Source organism: Protopterus annectens, chromosome 11.part0, assembly GCF_019279795.1.
Source record: "Protopterus annectens isolate FY-2018-M chromosome 11.part0, PAN1.0, whole genome shotgun sequence".
Classification (NCBI taxonomy): domain Eukaryota; kingdom Metazoa; phylum Chordata; order Ceratodontiformes; family Protopteridae; genus Protopterus; species Protopterus annectens.
This window is the reverse complement of record NC_056745.1, coordinates 1,084,917,177-1,084,932,176: the sequence shown is the minus strand read 5'-3', so window position 1 is coordinate 1,084,932,176 and position 15,000 is coordinate 1,084,917,177. Positions and strand designations below refer to the sequence as shown.

At 35.3% G+C, this 15,000-nt stretch overlaps 1 protein-coding gene across 1 annotated transcript in view; it reads right to left on the bottom strand.

Annotated features, from left to right (window-relative positions):
- TSPAN19 (tetraspanin 19) overlaps positions 1-15,000 on the bottom strand; it is a 188,696-nt gene that overhangs the window by 100,021 nt on the left and 73,675 nt on the right. The window contains exon 2 of the mRNA XM_044087132.1: positions 11,907-12,053. Within this exon, the coding sequence (XP_043943067.1) occupies positions 11,907-12,053 (147 nt within the window). The remainder of the gene's footprint in view (positions 1-11,906; positions 12,054-15,000) is intronic.

The window sequence follows — 15,000 nt, the reverse complement described above, 5'->3', positions numbered from 1 at the left end:
GACTTTTTATTAATAAAGGACTGCTCAGGATCCAGTATTTGCTCAGTGGTCCATTAGTAGTGCTTATGCTCCATCTGGCCCTTATCATGCTCATTTTCATTCTGTCCTTAATGTGATCTGCATAAAGGCTCACAAATGTTGCTAGTTCCCTCATCTGTGGATCTAAGATGGTCCTGTCATTGTTCAATTTCAGCTCCCATATTTGTTTAAAAATGGTGTTGAACTTTTGCTGGTAATTTCTTGTTGGTTGTCCAGGAATTTGCCCACCTCTTTTGTTATCCTGGCTATATTATTCTTTGTGATTTCTTTATATACATTTTATTCTGATAAGGGTATATGCTTGAGGTGTGTAGCAGAGGGTTTACTCTCATTGGCTTTGAGTACAGATCATTACAGTCCTCGTTATCCTCAGTTTTATAGATGGTAAGATCAATGAGTTATACTCTATTATGGCTGTAGATGGTGGCAGATTTGAGGAAGCTAGTGGAATTTTTGATGAAGTTGATGAATCCATTCTGATTCTCCATGCTGCCATACCATGCAATGAAGATATCATCTATAAATCTGTAGTAACATTTCTTTTGGCAGATGAATTTGAATTGGAACACATTCTCATTCACTCATTTGCCAGTCCAGTGTTTGCTAGTCTGTGTTTCATTTCTGCAACCATTGCTATCCCTCTAGACTGTCTGTGAAATTTGCTATGGAATCCAAAGTAGTTATTTTCCAGAAGTTGTTTTATGACTTTTTTGATGAGGGTCATTTCTTCTAGCAGTTAAGTGCTGGTGCCTGCCTTACTGCTTGTATGCTATAGTCATGTGGGAATACTGTATATAAGCCTTCAACATCTATGGTGGCCAAAAATACATCTTTTTTTCTGTGATGACTGATCCTTTCATTTTCTTGAAAAAGTCTGTTATTTCCAGGATCTAAGATGAGTCTCTTTTTGCAAGGGGTTTTATGATGTACTCTAAATAGACAAAGAGTGATTACATGGCTGAGATGCTTTTTGACACCATTGGTCTTTACGATTGGTTATCAAGGTTTCTGTGTGGCTTTGGTGTCCCAAAGAATCTGGACAGTCTGGAATGTGAGACAATCAGGACATCTAGTAGCTTGCTACAGATTAGACCCTGTTTGTGTATGCTAAGTTTTTTTTATTGAGGTGTTCAAATGTATGATTTATTTCTTTGGTTCCTAAGGTTTCATAGAACTCCCTGGCTGCAAGAATTTCGAGTTTTGCTGTACTTAATGGCATTTGTGATGGCAATATCTCAGCCCTTCTCTGCTTTCATTATCCTTACATTTTTGTCTGCACTGAGCATTTTCAGGGCTTAGATTTCTTCCTTGTTTAGGTTGTAAAATTTCTTTCAGCTGCGTTTGTTTAAGAGTGTTATATGTTTAAGAGTGTTATGTTGTCACTATCACATTTTGCTTTAGGTGGATGTTTAGGATGGCCTTTGTTTCACTTACTGAATGTTCATTGTTCTAACTTCTTTCTTCTTCATTGTCACAGAAAAAAAAATCAGGTTAAACTTCCTGCAGTGCATTAAGTTTAATGATAGTATCCACGAGGTTGCTTCTGTAGTGTGAGATAAATGTTAATCATTTATTGAGGACATTTACCTCCTCCATAGAAGTTTTTCCAGATTATAACCTCATTATTGGGCATTGTCTTCTTCCTTATTTGGGTTTCCTTTGGTATGTGTTTTTTTTTTCATTTTTTTGTATACCTCATTGGAAGCGATATTCTGTATTCTTATGAGAATGGATTTTCAGAGGTGTTCTTCCTTTCTCAAAGATGACACAGTGACCCTCCATGGCAGTCCCACTGAAGGTCCTGTTACTGCAGGGGTTTATCATGGCTGATGAAAGTCTTTTGATGGTTTAGTGTTCCTCACTGTGGCTCTTATTAATCCTCTTGATTAGATGGGTCCTCTTTTTGGTGCTTGTTTTTTCTTCTTTCCCTTGCTGTATGTTTGTTGGATTGGTCTTCAGGTCACCCTTCCTGTCTTCTTCCTTCTGGTGCTGTCCCTCAGTTGGAGGGGGGTGTCATTTGTTCTTCCCAGCTGATTAAATCCTTCATTTCTGGTAGTGGCATTTTCCAGGCCAAGTAGTCACATCTGTCCTTTTTTAGTTTCTTCATCTTCTTCTGCTTTGTGGTGTTCATGTTTGTATGCTCTCTGAATTATTGTTTCAAGACCCCTGCTCTTTTTTTCCTTGCTGTTTATTTCCATATTAATTCTATCAATGTGATTCTTGACATGTTTGCGTTAGTCCTTGTGCCTTATTAGAATCTCAGATAGTTTCAGTCCTACTTCATTAAGTGTGTTGTTCCAAGTTTCAGCCAGTCCTGGGTCCAGTTTGTGCCACAGTGGGACCTTGGAGATCCTCAGGCTCATTTTGGTATTCTTCTGATTCTAAACTCATGATTACGTATACCTCTTCCTACTACAGACTTAGCTTTTTCAGCAGTTTTTCCACATTGCAGAGTTCCATTTTGGTGTTATTCTGGTTCCTTCTGGTGAGGTTTTCACTTTTGTGATCATTTTCTGTACATCTGGTCTGTCCCATTTGGGGTGTTTTATGCAGTACTGTATCAATGAGACCACTTGCCTGGTGCTCCTCATGTGTTTTTTTGTTCTCTGTAGTTGTCTGTCTTGGGTTGGAATCCATGGTCAGTACTGGGTTGCTATTGTGGTTTCTGGGTGAATAAATGCAGTCCCTGGCTCTCCTTCTCCTGAGCTAAATCGTATTCCAAAACCAATGTATTTCACCTTACAAGTCCACATCTGTACACTAAACTGCTGTGGACCTTATAGTTCATTCCATCACTGAAAACCAATAAAATCAGTGAAGACTTGCTGCTTTGTGCTATGTACAGCAGGTGTGGTCATAAGCAGTAATCTTCCTGTGATTCTGACTTCTAGATCTATAATGATGATACGCCCCAATGCATCCAAATTAACACTAAACCCAGTTGCTATCCTCAAAAAGCTTTATTTTCAAATAGATGAGGCCTTTTGTCTTTTAATCATTTCTTTAGATCACTTAACATTTTAGATGTGCATTATACATATACATAGTTTTGTCAAAGGGCTTTTGTCTGCATTCAAATCTGGGTCTACTTCTAAATTTCAAAGTTTCAAAACTTCAAATTTCTCATAGTCAAGACCATAAGATCAAAGTTTTAATACTTCAAAATGTAAATTAAAAATTTTTTTTTTTAAATCTTTTTTTTTTTTTTTTTACATTTTTGCAGGGGGGGATGTCCCCCTGCACCCCCCATACCCCCTGCTAATTAAATATACCAATTCCAAGATCACACTACAGCAAGCAAAATGGCAAATATACCATTCTGCACTGATGGTGATCTCCATTTAAATTAGTTGAAGTTTCAAAACTTCAATATTATGGTCTTGATCATAAGAAATTCAAAGTTTTGAAACTTCGAAAATTAGAAGTAGACCCTTCAAATCTGCAGTGTCAATCATTGATTCTGACTAGATGATAATCTTTTAATGTTGATAGGGTGGAATGCCATATTTAGGTGGCCAATCAGTTTGATGTATGTATGTGTATGCTAAACCAATCTGTACCAAATAATGCCTCTGTATTAATGATCCATGTTTTCTCTTTTGTTTAAGCACTCAAGTAGAGTATGTACCTCTACTTGTTTGATAATATATCTATCAGTACCTGTGAATATAAAGTCAACAGTATAAAGTTGTATGTCTGAATAAAGCATTTGAAGATTTCTTATATCTAATATCACTGAAATGCTCTGTAATCCTGTTTCTGAATGGACAAGTAGTTTGTCCAATGTAAAATGCTCTACACATGCAAGTTACTAATAAAACTGCCTAATCAGTATGTTATAAGAGGCCCCCTTCAGAAAACCAAAAGCTCACTTGCTGAACTTTCATAAGATTGAGCTGAGAAAACTTAAACTCTAAAAGAATGACAGATCAGAACACCAATGTTTCACTACAGGTAAGTAACCGCTTGGCCAGCATGTTGACCTTTGCCCCTTACCTCCACGGTAGTGTGATGTCAGACTTGGTGTATTTAGTTGGGGGTGGGGGTGGCATTTCCCCTCACATATGGGGGTGTGAGGGGTGAAGCCCCTCATGTTGGTGGGTTTTCTTTAATTCCATTTTGGTTTGTTTGCTGGGTCGGCCAAACAGTTACTTAATTGTAGTGATACGTCGGTGTTCCGAGAGGTTGGTCTTTTGGAGTTTTAGTTTTCTCAGCTCGATCTTATGAAAGTCAGGTAAGTGAGCTTTTCGGGTTTATGAAGTAGACCCATTATAAGACATTGTATATCATAGCACTTGTGAGTACTTTTGGTATAAACAGTATTTTCTGGACATATAGGTAAACACTACATTTACCACAAGGAGCAAAACCTTCCAAGAAGACTGATGGAATAAATGTTGTTTCAGTATGGAAATCATCATATTTATGTTTTCCTAAAAGACAGATTCCTTCCACTAGCATATGTAAATGTGCAAGCATCTACTAAATAAAACTCAGAAACTCATCCTTTAACAGAACAGGTCAATATGCCTCTATTACACATCTGACTTTATGGATGTTGTTCCAATACATGGTTATAAATCTAGGTGTATAGTGACTCCCCTTGATACTGCTCATCATATAATACTACAGGTGACGCTCTATATTCAAATAGTGTAGTTAAACTGTAGAACTACATCCCACTACCTCTGAAATCCATTCAGAATGCAAACTTATTTAAAATACAACTAAACCGTCACCTATCAAATCAATGGACCTGCTCCTGTACAGCTTCTGGACAAATGCCACTGTTACCTTCATCTTACCATATCATCAAACTATTTCTCTTCATTCAAAATCCTATGTCCCACAACCAATCTTCACCACACTGAATAGCTTTATTAGTATCTCCCAGCTATATACTTGTTTTGTAACACTGCTCACCCCACCTTTGTACTTCTAATACAAACCTTATAATAGCCACATATATAATTTCTGTGACTGCTTTACAACCCACACCTTAATCACAATATTAACTTTGTCTGCCCTAACTTACATCCATCATCTCTATGTTAAGTAAATTTCTAAGCACATGATCTATTGTGACAAACCCACTAATACAGTTCTTCAGGTACTCACTGGTCATCTACTAATGCATAAGCATCTTTTATACTATAGTACCTGCTTCTGCTTTCATATGGATGTCATCTAATTAGAAAATGTATGTGTAATTATTAATTTATTTTATTTGTCTATTAATGTATATTACTGAATGTCTGTTTAAAATGTTTGTAATATGTTGGCTCTTTTCTTCCTAGGCCTCCTCTGAAAAGGGTTTTTGACTAAACCCAATTGGACAAACCTAGTAAACAAAAACAAAATAAAAATACTTACGCTGTCTAGATATGTCAGTAAGCAGTCTTTGCCTTTACTGCCTATGAACTGTTATATTCCCTATGCTGAAATATATTGTAATGGTCCTTAGACAGTGAAATATACTCTTATTCAGAGGAATATTTGTGTTTAAGATGGGTCTGCTGCAAGTGTTTGCATGCTAGTAGCTCACAACACACTTGCTCACAGCCACTTGCTCTAAATGAAAAGTGCCCCATCTCCCACCTGCTCAATACTAGTTAATTACTCAGTCCTTCTACCACCTGACCCTGCCAAACTACATAGCCCTACCAGAACCCTAACTCTAACCCTAAAACTCCATCTCAGTCTCTAACCTTAACCATAGTACTCCCCTCCCTAATCCTAAAGTCACAGTTGATCCCTAACCCTAAAAGCCTCCTCTTGGTCTCTAACCCTAAAACTCTCCTGCCACTCCCTAAACCTAAAACTTCATTCCCACTTTATAAATCTAGAGTACCTGATCACACTCTAACCCTAAAACTCCCCTTTCTAAGAAATAAATCTTACTTCCTTTTGCTGCCTGAATCCACAGACTATACTCCAATCCCTTTCCACCACCAGCCAGCTGCCACACTAACCTTACATAAATTTGGTTACTTTGTTCAGGTAAGGTGTGCCAGATACATTCACTCTACACAGCTGATGCACCTTAATCAAACATAGTCAAGTTTGAGCATGACTCACTGGCCATGTGAGCTACAAAATACCTATGGCCCTGGCTATAAGAAACTAATTTTAAAGCACCTGGGACTCTGGCACCTATAGTAGGCCCATTTAAAATCATGAACTGAGATTTGGGTATGCTTTGAATCATATATATAAGGGATGACATATACATGCCAATAATAAGGATTTTTTTTAAGTTTCATGTAAAAGTATACATGTATAGTCCTATCCCAGGGATGACTCACATTTACCTCCAAAATATCTACCATAAAGAATTCTATTCAGAGAGTGAACTGGATCTGAAACCCAGTTTTGTTAATATAGTCCAGGAAGGTAGCTAGATTATTGCTGAGGCCATGGCAGATCATCTAGCAATCATTCAGTACTGGTGCCACTTACTGACTTGATCCAAAATAAAATTAGTGCTGACATTATAAATAAATAAATTGCTGTTCAAAATACTCCATAAATAAATCAGCATATATGGGGCAAAAGAAGCCCCCATTACTGTGCTTTTTGACTGTAAACAATCCAGTATAAAAAGACATTCTTTGTTAATGCTACTTCCAGCAGTTGAACAATGTTGTTCGTCTTTCGGCTTCTCCTGTTTAGGGGTCGCCACAATGGAACTCCGGTCCGCTAATGATTGGCAGTAGATTTTTATGGTGCAGAGGTGCCAGCTCGACGCCCAACCTTCAATGAAGGCACACCCATTCTACATAATGTAATTAAATTCAAATGTGTACAAGTCAGAAGAGTCCAGCCAGAATTTAATAGCTTCTAAGCCAGCTGATGAGGTATGTCGGTATAAAGAGACATTGTATCCAAAGTACAAAACAAACTAGTTGGTATAACCTGAAGATCTGATATCAGTTGAAGGAACTTGCATGACCTGCAGTTGTTCAAAAGTGGTTTGAGACATATTTCTAAAAAACTGGGCTAGGGCTCTGTGAAAGAGCCCCCATCCCCACCTCACACTTGTCCCATACCCCCTAAGGCAGTGGAGTATATTGGGGGGTTATCCAAAGATTACCAGCTTTTTCAGCTATAAATATTACTTGATATTAGACAATTATGTCAAAGCCTCCTTGTCATAGGATGCAGTGTTTAACTACTACAGCCCCCTCCATAATCAGCTTGGATCACTATTACCTCTATTTATATCTAGAGCCCCTGTATCATTAGTTATCATATTTTCCTGCCATTTTGCAAATCTGCATTAACATCTCAGGAATTCCATTCTAGCACCTCTAATCAGTATTATCATTAATTTAAAAAAAGGATTTTAAACAAAACTCTGAATGGGTTTACATGAAGTGCAGTGGAGAATAACTCCTACCCAAGCAATGATGCAAATGCTAATTTTGTAAAAATAAAATTTTAAATAATTACTTTATAGCTTAATTACATTTAAAACAGTTTACTGATTACTTTAACATACTTATGTTCAGAATAAGACCACATATATAAAAAAGTTACACTAAACTAGACATTTTTACCTGAAATAATCTGGTTGCAATAAATGCTAAAATACATATAAATGATGCAAATAAATTAGGATATTCTGTAACTAATGATAACAGTGGCACAATCTTCTGCTAATATAAAACACCACACAAATCTGAATGAATCTTCTGCTTTCATTTTTCTTTTCATTAGAACTGGATTTGAAAGAAAAAAAATCAAATTTTAGCATCTTTAAAATAAAAAAAAAATCAACATGTCCTTTAGTAATAGGCTGAAACAACACATAAAGAGAATTTGTGAACACATACAGCTCTATCAAATATCAGGAATAATTTAACTGTACTCATTGTTTACCTTTAAAGGTACTCAACAAAATTTATTTCTTAAGAGGACATAAAATGAGGTATTGCTCATAGTACTCAATGGAATAAACACTTCACATTACCTGACTAAAAATTACAAAAATGAAAAATATTTAACACCATTTAGAGATTCATAGATGCCTTTAAACTACTGAAGAATGATCCCACAAAAATTAGGAATAGCTCGACCCTCAGAGCATATCTCTCTTTTCAATGTTCTCTATTTTTTTCCTTTTATTATCTCATCTTCCTTGTGCTGGCTGCTGATTGTTTGCTTCATGACTATTACATCTTCAGCTACTCCATCATTTTCTGAAACAATTTGGATTTTTTTTCTGCCCTGAGGTAACTTTAAATACTTCCAGCTGTTTTTTTTTTATCTGGTCCTGTTCCATTAGACTATTTTTTCTCTTATTTCTCCTGTGGGAACCATTTTAATTTCTTGTTTTCTCAGCCTGTTTTCAGGGCTGTGGGGTCAAGCAACCATGTTGCCTGGACTTTCTAGCATCCTCCAAAAAACGGAGCAAACACTTTGTCAGAAAGGCTCAAATCACCATTAACAAACATCATCAATGCATCTTTACTGTTTATAAAGTGTAAAATAATACATTTACAACAGTAATAATTTAAATAGCAGCAAGAAACACTTATGCAGTCTTCCCTGGTAACCTCATGTATTTCTGAGTCTAGAAACTACATATATTGAAGATCACCAACTTGAAATATTTGTGAGGTTATAGGCCCCATGTCATAAATAATGTGTATGCCATAAATAACATATAAGCTGCTGAAACAACATTTTAGCATGTGGATAAACATTTGTAATGTTTTAAGTGGCAGAAAAGAAGTTTTTTTTCCCCCTGTATATCTGATTCCATTTAATTACATGTACTCAGAGTCAGCTCAAATGTGTGAACCATCCTGGCAGACAGCCAGAAATGCCCTTTCAGGCTATTTAATGTCAAACAGTGAACAAATGTACATAACTCCTTTTCAGTCATTATCAATCTGTTTTTCCCACTCATTCCTTACCTCCACTGAGCATAAGGGTTCTACCATTTTAGAGTGACCAAGCTGTTCCATTTCTTCAATCACAGTATCAATTCTTTGAGATAACACTTTCAAATCAGTCCTCACCAACTTAGCATTCATAAACAGATATGTGCCCCACAGTAAGCACAGTTTAAAAACTGCAAGGAATGCCAGTCTACATTTAGTTTTCTACCCCTACACTACTTAATTGCCTTAGCAAATTGCAGTCTTCTTTTGAATGTAGACTAAAAATCACTATCGACATGGTGTCACCCTTCCACAGTACATCACTTTCCCACCTGTCAGCTGCCATTAAGTTTGCCATGTTTCATACTATGTCACAAATTGAGCTAATACTATTCTTGACTTACAAGTTGTCATAAATTCTTCTACCATCATTTGCCTGGCAGACCAATACAACTTTGCTATCAACATTGTGTTGAATAAACAACTTTAACTAATAAAAAGACATGTATTTAATCATGCCAAATGGAATGACCAGAGATGATATCCACCCATGTGAAGCAATGCAATCCCTTCCTAGCTCTGAGTTTTTGAAAGCTTTTCCTGTTCCACTGAATCAGTTTCAGAAGCTTTTGTTCACTTCAGCTTTACATTATGTTCAGCAGAATAGGATGGAGAAAAATGCATTTTTCTTAGACTGAATGCCTGTAGGTTCATGCATTATTTTGTCCTGTGGTAGAATCAGATAGATTCATAAAGGTCTGTAAATGCAAATTAAAAATAATAAAGAGATTATTACTTATAAGTATATTTGTTTAGTACTTAGACTCTAAAGAAATAACCTGACACTAATTTTAATTGCTTCTTGGTAAATTTTGCAACAGAAAAAATGGAGCAAGAGGGAAATAACTCTTTCCCACTGATTGTCATTCTGGAAAAAAATGGTTCTAGCACAGTAAATGGATGCATACTTCAAAACTTAGTGTAGTATTTCCTGTTCGGGTCACAAGTGTGTAAAATGCAGCTGTAGCCTTGACTATGAAATGGGATTTGATCAAAAAGGTGAATGCTAGCAGTTTGTTTAGCTGCAAAGTGGATGTGAAAAGAAAATTGATTCTAGTGTCTAATGAGACTCTTCTTGGAGTGTTTAGTGAATTTTAGCACCAAATAATGATGGGCAGAATTACTAGCTACCACTGATTTGTTGTTGAGTTTATTAATGTACTGCTACATGGTTCTGCATTTTTTCAAATTAATTCCTCTGTTCTCTGAATTATCTTGGTCCTTCTCTGCACTGCTGCTGTGCAGAGATAAATAGAGACAGAGATAGACAGATAGAAAGATAGACAGATAGATAGATAGATAGATAGATAGATAGATAGATAGATAGATAGATAGATTAGATAGATAGATAGATAGATAGATAGATAGATAGATAGATAGATAGATAGATAGATTAGATAGATAGATACAGATAGATGAACAGACAGATAAAATATTCATGAAATCTTTGCTGCAACAGTTCTGTTGTATAAGTGTTGTGAAACACTTTAGACATTTAATCCTTTTCACTTACATGTATTTTGAACATAAATGCAGAATATTGGCAACAACTCTAACTTAAAAATAATTTGTCATGGCTTTATAGCCTCCTCGCTGTCATAGTATCTTCTTGTAGGATGCTGTGTTACAAACTATTTCACTAGTAGTCTGGGACATGGGTGAAAAGAGTACTTAAATTCAGTTAACTGGTTAACAAAACAAGTAAAAAATAACGCAAAATCCATGCAGTATTACCATACTCCAATCTGATGAGGATCTCTTACTGAGTATCAGAGTACAGGAAAAAAGAAAGTACTAATAGTAAAAGACCAGCTCTGGTAGAGCTTTTAGTCAAGTCTAGAACAGAAGCTGCTGTTAAAAATGGATAATTAGTACGGCAAACAAAATACTGCATGGTAACTATAAAGAATCAGTCAGAGGAAGTTAGAAAAGATAGGGAAGACAGACTGGAAAGGAACTTTACAAATGTGGGGGCAACTGTATGGTTCCTACAAATGCAAAACAAGTCCAGAAAGTTTAGGATTTCAGCTTGGAAGTTTAGGACTTCAGCATAGGCATCTATAACCCAAGCAGACTTCAAAGATAATGTAAGTGTGAACATGATTTTTGGGAGTAGAAATAGTCAGCAGAATTTATAAATTCCCTTCAGAGCACTTTATAAGAAATGTTGGGGGAGCAAATGGATGTAACTAAGGAACTTATTCTTTTGAGCAGGGGCACAGGATTGAAATTCTTTATACATAATAAGGCCTTATTAAATTTGATGCTACTGACGACAAAAAAAAAAAAAAAAAAAAAAGGTTACTAGAAAATGGAAACCAAAAGCTAAACCAAGTATAACTGAACTACTGAATATTTTAAAGAAGATAAAATAACTAGAGATGAAATCTTCAGAAAAGGAAAAACGCAAATTACATAGAAATAAAACAAATTTGTAGGAACAATATATGCAGAATAATGTTCAGGAGGAGGAGTGAAGTTTAAGAGAAGGCAGAAATTGATCAATTATGCAATGTTGGAGTGAATAATTGTTAAAAAGAAAGAAAGGATATATGTAACATATAATGCATAAATATGGCATGTGAATATAGTAGTCTTTTTCTTTTCTATTAATATATGTGTGCCCATGTCTTAAGTGATAATTTAATAAAGGTTAGAAAAGAAAAAAAAAGCATCACACACTGACAGGACTTGCAACTTTGTTTTTGATTAGCTTCAAGAAATGCTTCATTAACAAGGCTAACCAGAAGTATTACAAATTTTAATTCATCCAACGCCTCATATTTCTACTAGATGGAATCCAACCCAGGTATAAAAGCATGTTTAAAATGAAAGCTAACAGTGAATGACAGTGAGAGGAAATGATTAGCAAGGACGTTTAAACTCACTTGTTAAGAATGTATAGCTGTAGAGTCTTACCGTTTTATTTCCCATTTCACTGAGTGTCATATTGCAAAAGTTTTCATTTATCTTGATGTCTTCATCTGAACAGGCGCATGGTAAAATCAAAAATGTATCATTTGATGAGAACCAGTCTGAGTAGCTGTTATATCCACAGCAATCAAACTAAATAAGAAAAAAAGAGCACAACAAAACATAGATTACAGTGTCTAAAAACTAAAATATTCATGTTAACACAATTCAGAAAATATATAAACTGTATTAAATAATTCACATAGCATTTCTACTCTTAATTTGATATGACATTTATCTAATGATTAAACATTTTTATGTGCTTAATTATGTTGTTTCTGCATTTGAAGGCAACTTTTTTATTTATCTTAATGTACAATTCTATAAACATCTTATATCTAATGAAAAAATTCTTAAGGTGGTGCATTTGGATTGAGCAACATGTTTATAAAATCTTCCCTTCTATGAGGTATCGATAAATAGCAACCTTATCATGTTGATAAGAAACTGAAACAAAACATGTCTTCATCAAGATTTTATGTGCCAGTGTTTTTGTTAAATTGTACAGACTGTTCAACTATTTTGTACTGTGAAATTTGGTGTGATTTTAAGAAAGCATCAATTCAAATATAACTGAAACTTGTGTGCAAAGAAGTAACACTACAGATGTCAAGCTATTCCAGATAAGTTAATGCCATAAGATGCACTTTAGAAATAGACATGTATGCTGCTTAATTCAGTACTGAGTGCATGTGCACAGATCTGCTTTTTGAAGAACAGTGTATAGAGTCCTGTAACTATGTATTAATGAAGGGAAATGGACTCTTGTGCCTATCATCAACTCCCTTTATACAATTTTCTACTTGGGGTCAGGGTGTCGTGTTAACTGTCTCCATCACTCTCGATTCAATGTCACACTCCTGCCTTCTTCGACACTCCTGCCTGACACAGATCTTCTCTCACACAATCCATCCACCTCTTTGCTGGATGCCCTCATTTATTTTTATCTTATTGCTGTCTATCCCAAATCTTCTTCACCAGATTGTCTTCTGCTTTTCTGCACATGTACAAGAAACACCGTAATCTGATCTCTTTGAGCTTTTCTGCAATTGGAGCTACTTTGGCTTCTGCTCTCATGCCCATATTTATTTTATTTATTTATTTTATTTTATTTTATTTTACATTTGTTTACTGGGATAGTCCGACTGGACATATATCCATTTACAGTGGAGGCCCAGGGAGAAAAGCTTCACAGTAATTAACATAAGCAAAAATATTTAAACACATGATAAGAATACAATCATATGTACAACATTTTGAGACATAAATACAGTAAAACATCAATTTTGATAAAAGCATGCAGTTATATAATGTTTGAAACATCATCTGAGAAAGATTCTTGAGACTGTAGCATATACACAATAAGTATAATGGGAAAGGAAACAGTCTATGGTGGTAGCCACAGTGAAAGTTAAGTAATACATGGACATAGCCAGGTATTCATTAAGTGAGATTTGAGAGAGTTTTAGAACAGAGTAGTAGTAGAGGCAGAAATCAAAGCAGGAGGGAGGTTATTCCAGGATCTAGCTATTTTATAAGAGAATAGTGCTTTCCCAGCAGTGTTGTTAGCTGTGGATATACACAGGAGTGATTTGTTGGTAGAGCAAAGGGGGCGATTTGTTCTGTATAGAGTGAGTAGATGGCTTAGTGCACAATATTGTGGGCAATGACTAGTTGGTGGTAATTGAGTAGTTGGGGAAGTTCTAGCCATTGTAGTTCCCTTACAGCTTGACAGTGATGGGTTCTGAAAGTGGAGTTGTTAGCAAACTTGGCAATTTTATTATAACATTTCTCCAGTCTATTGAGATCATGTTTTCTTTTTTTTTTTTCACAAAATTTGTTTTTATTTTTCAAATACATTTGAATGAATTCCATAGTATTTATGCATAACATCTTAAATAACTATGTGCACTATTTACATTAGCCTGACATTATAACAGATCTTAATGTATACGAACTAAGAAGTAAAACCGCTGACAAAGTCCACGAATCACCCAACAAATTTATTGTAAGCGCTTTCATGCACCTCTCATGAGTGCACTTCTTCAGACAATTACATAGAACCAACAGCCATATTTTATAATCAAGTCAATCAATTAATTAACCAATTATGTCCTAATAATTTATATTAAAAACTATATATTAAACTGACAGCACTATTAAGAAAAAACATACTGAATATTTTAGTTAAAAAATAAAAATTAAAATGAACTGTATTAATTCAAAAAATCATTTAACGTTTCAAGGCTTTTAACCTGAGTAAACATTTAATGGAAGAAACATCATTTATTCCAGGATGAACGTAAGCATTTGTTCTCAGTTGCCATATAAGTTCCTGTTCCTCTAGTTTTAGTTGCCAAGGACCACCCCTAGGGTTAGGAATAACTTGTTGCACTACAGTAAATTGAAATCTATGAGAATTAAATTCATTAATGTGTCTAGCCAGGGCATTAGTAACAGTGCCCTTAGATATAGCATAAATGTGCTCGTATATGCACTGTTTAAGTTGGCATTCAGTCTTGCCCAGATAAAAGACTGGGCAGGACTGACATGAAGCCAAATAAACAACGCCCTGGGATTCACAATTATACTTGTCATGGATTAAATATCTACAACCTTTGATGTAAAAACAAGACCCTGTTTGAATATATTTACAATACTTGCACCTACCACATTTAAACATGCCCTTCTTATGTTTGTATTGACCATGGGATAGTTCAAATAATGTCTTTAAGGAAATGCCTTTCTTAAAAACAACTACGGGTTTCAAACCCAGTGTTTTCTTAAGACCTGAGTCTTGTAAAATATAATCCCAGTTGTTATTTAATATTTCCCTAAGTGCAAATGACACATCATCAAATTGTGTAATAAAACTGGTAACATAATTTTGTTTATTAGATAACATAGTGGACTGTGTTGTCTGTGCAAAAACCTCAGGTGCATGAATCAGATTAGTAGAATCATGGCCACTAGTTAAAATAGGACCCAAAAGCCCTTCAAGCCTTTTACATGAAACTTCCATGATTAAGGCTTGAATTAA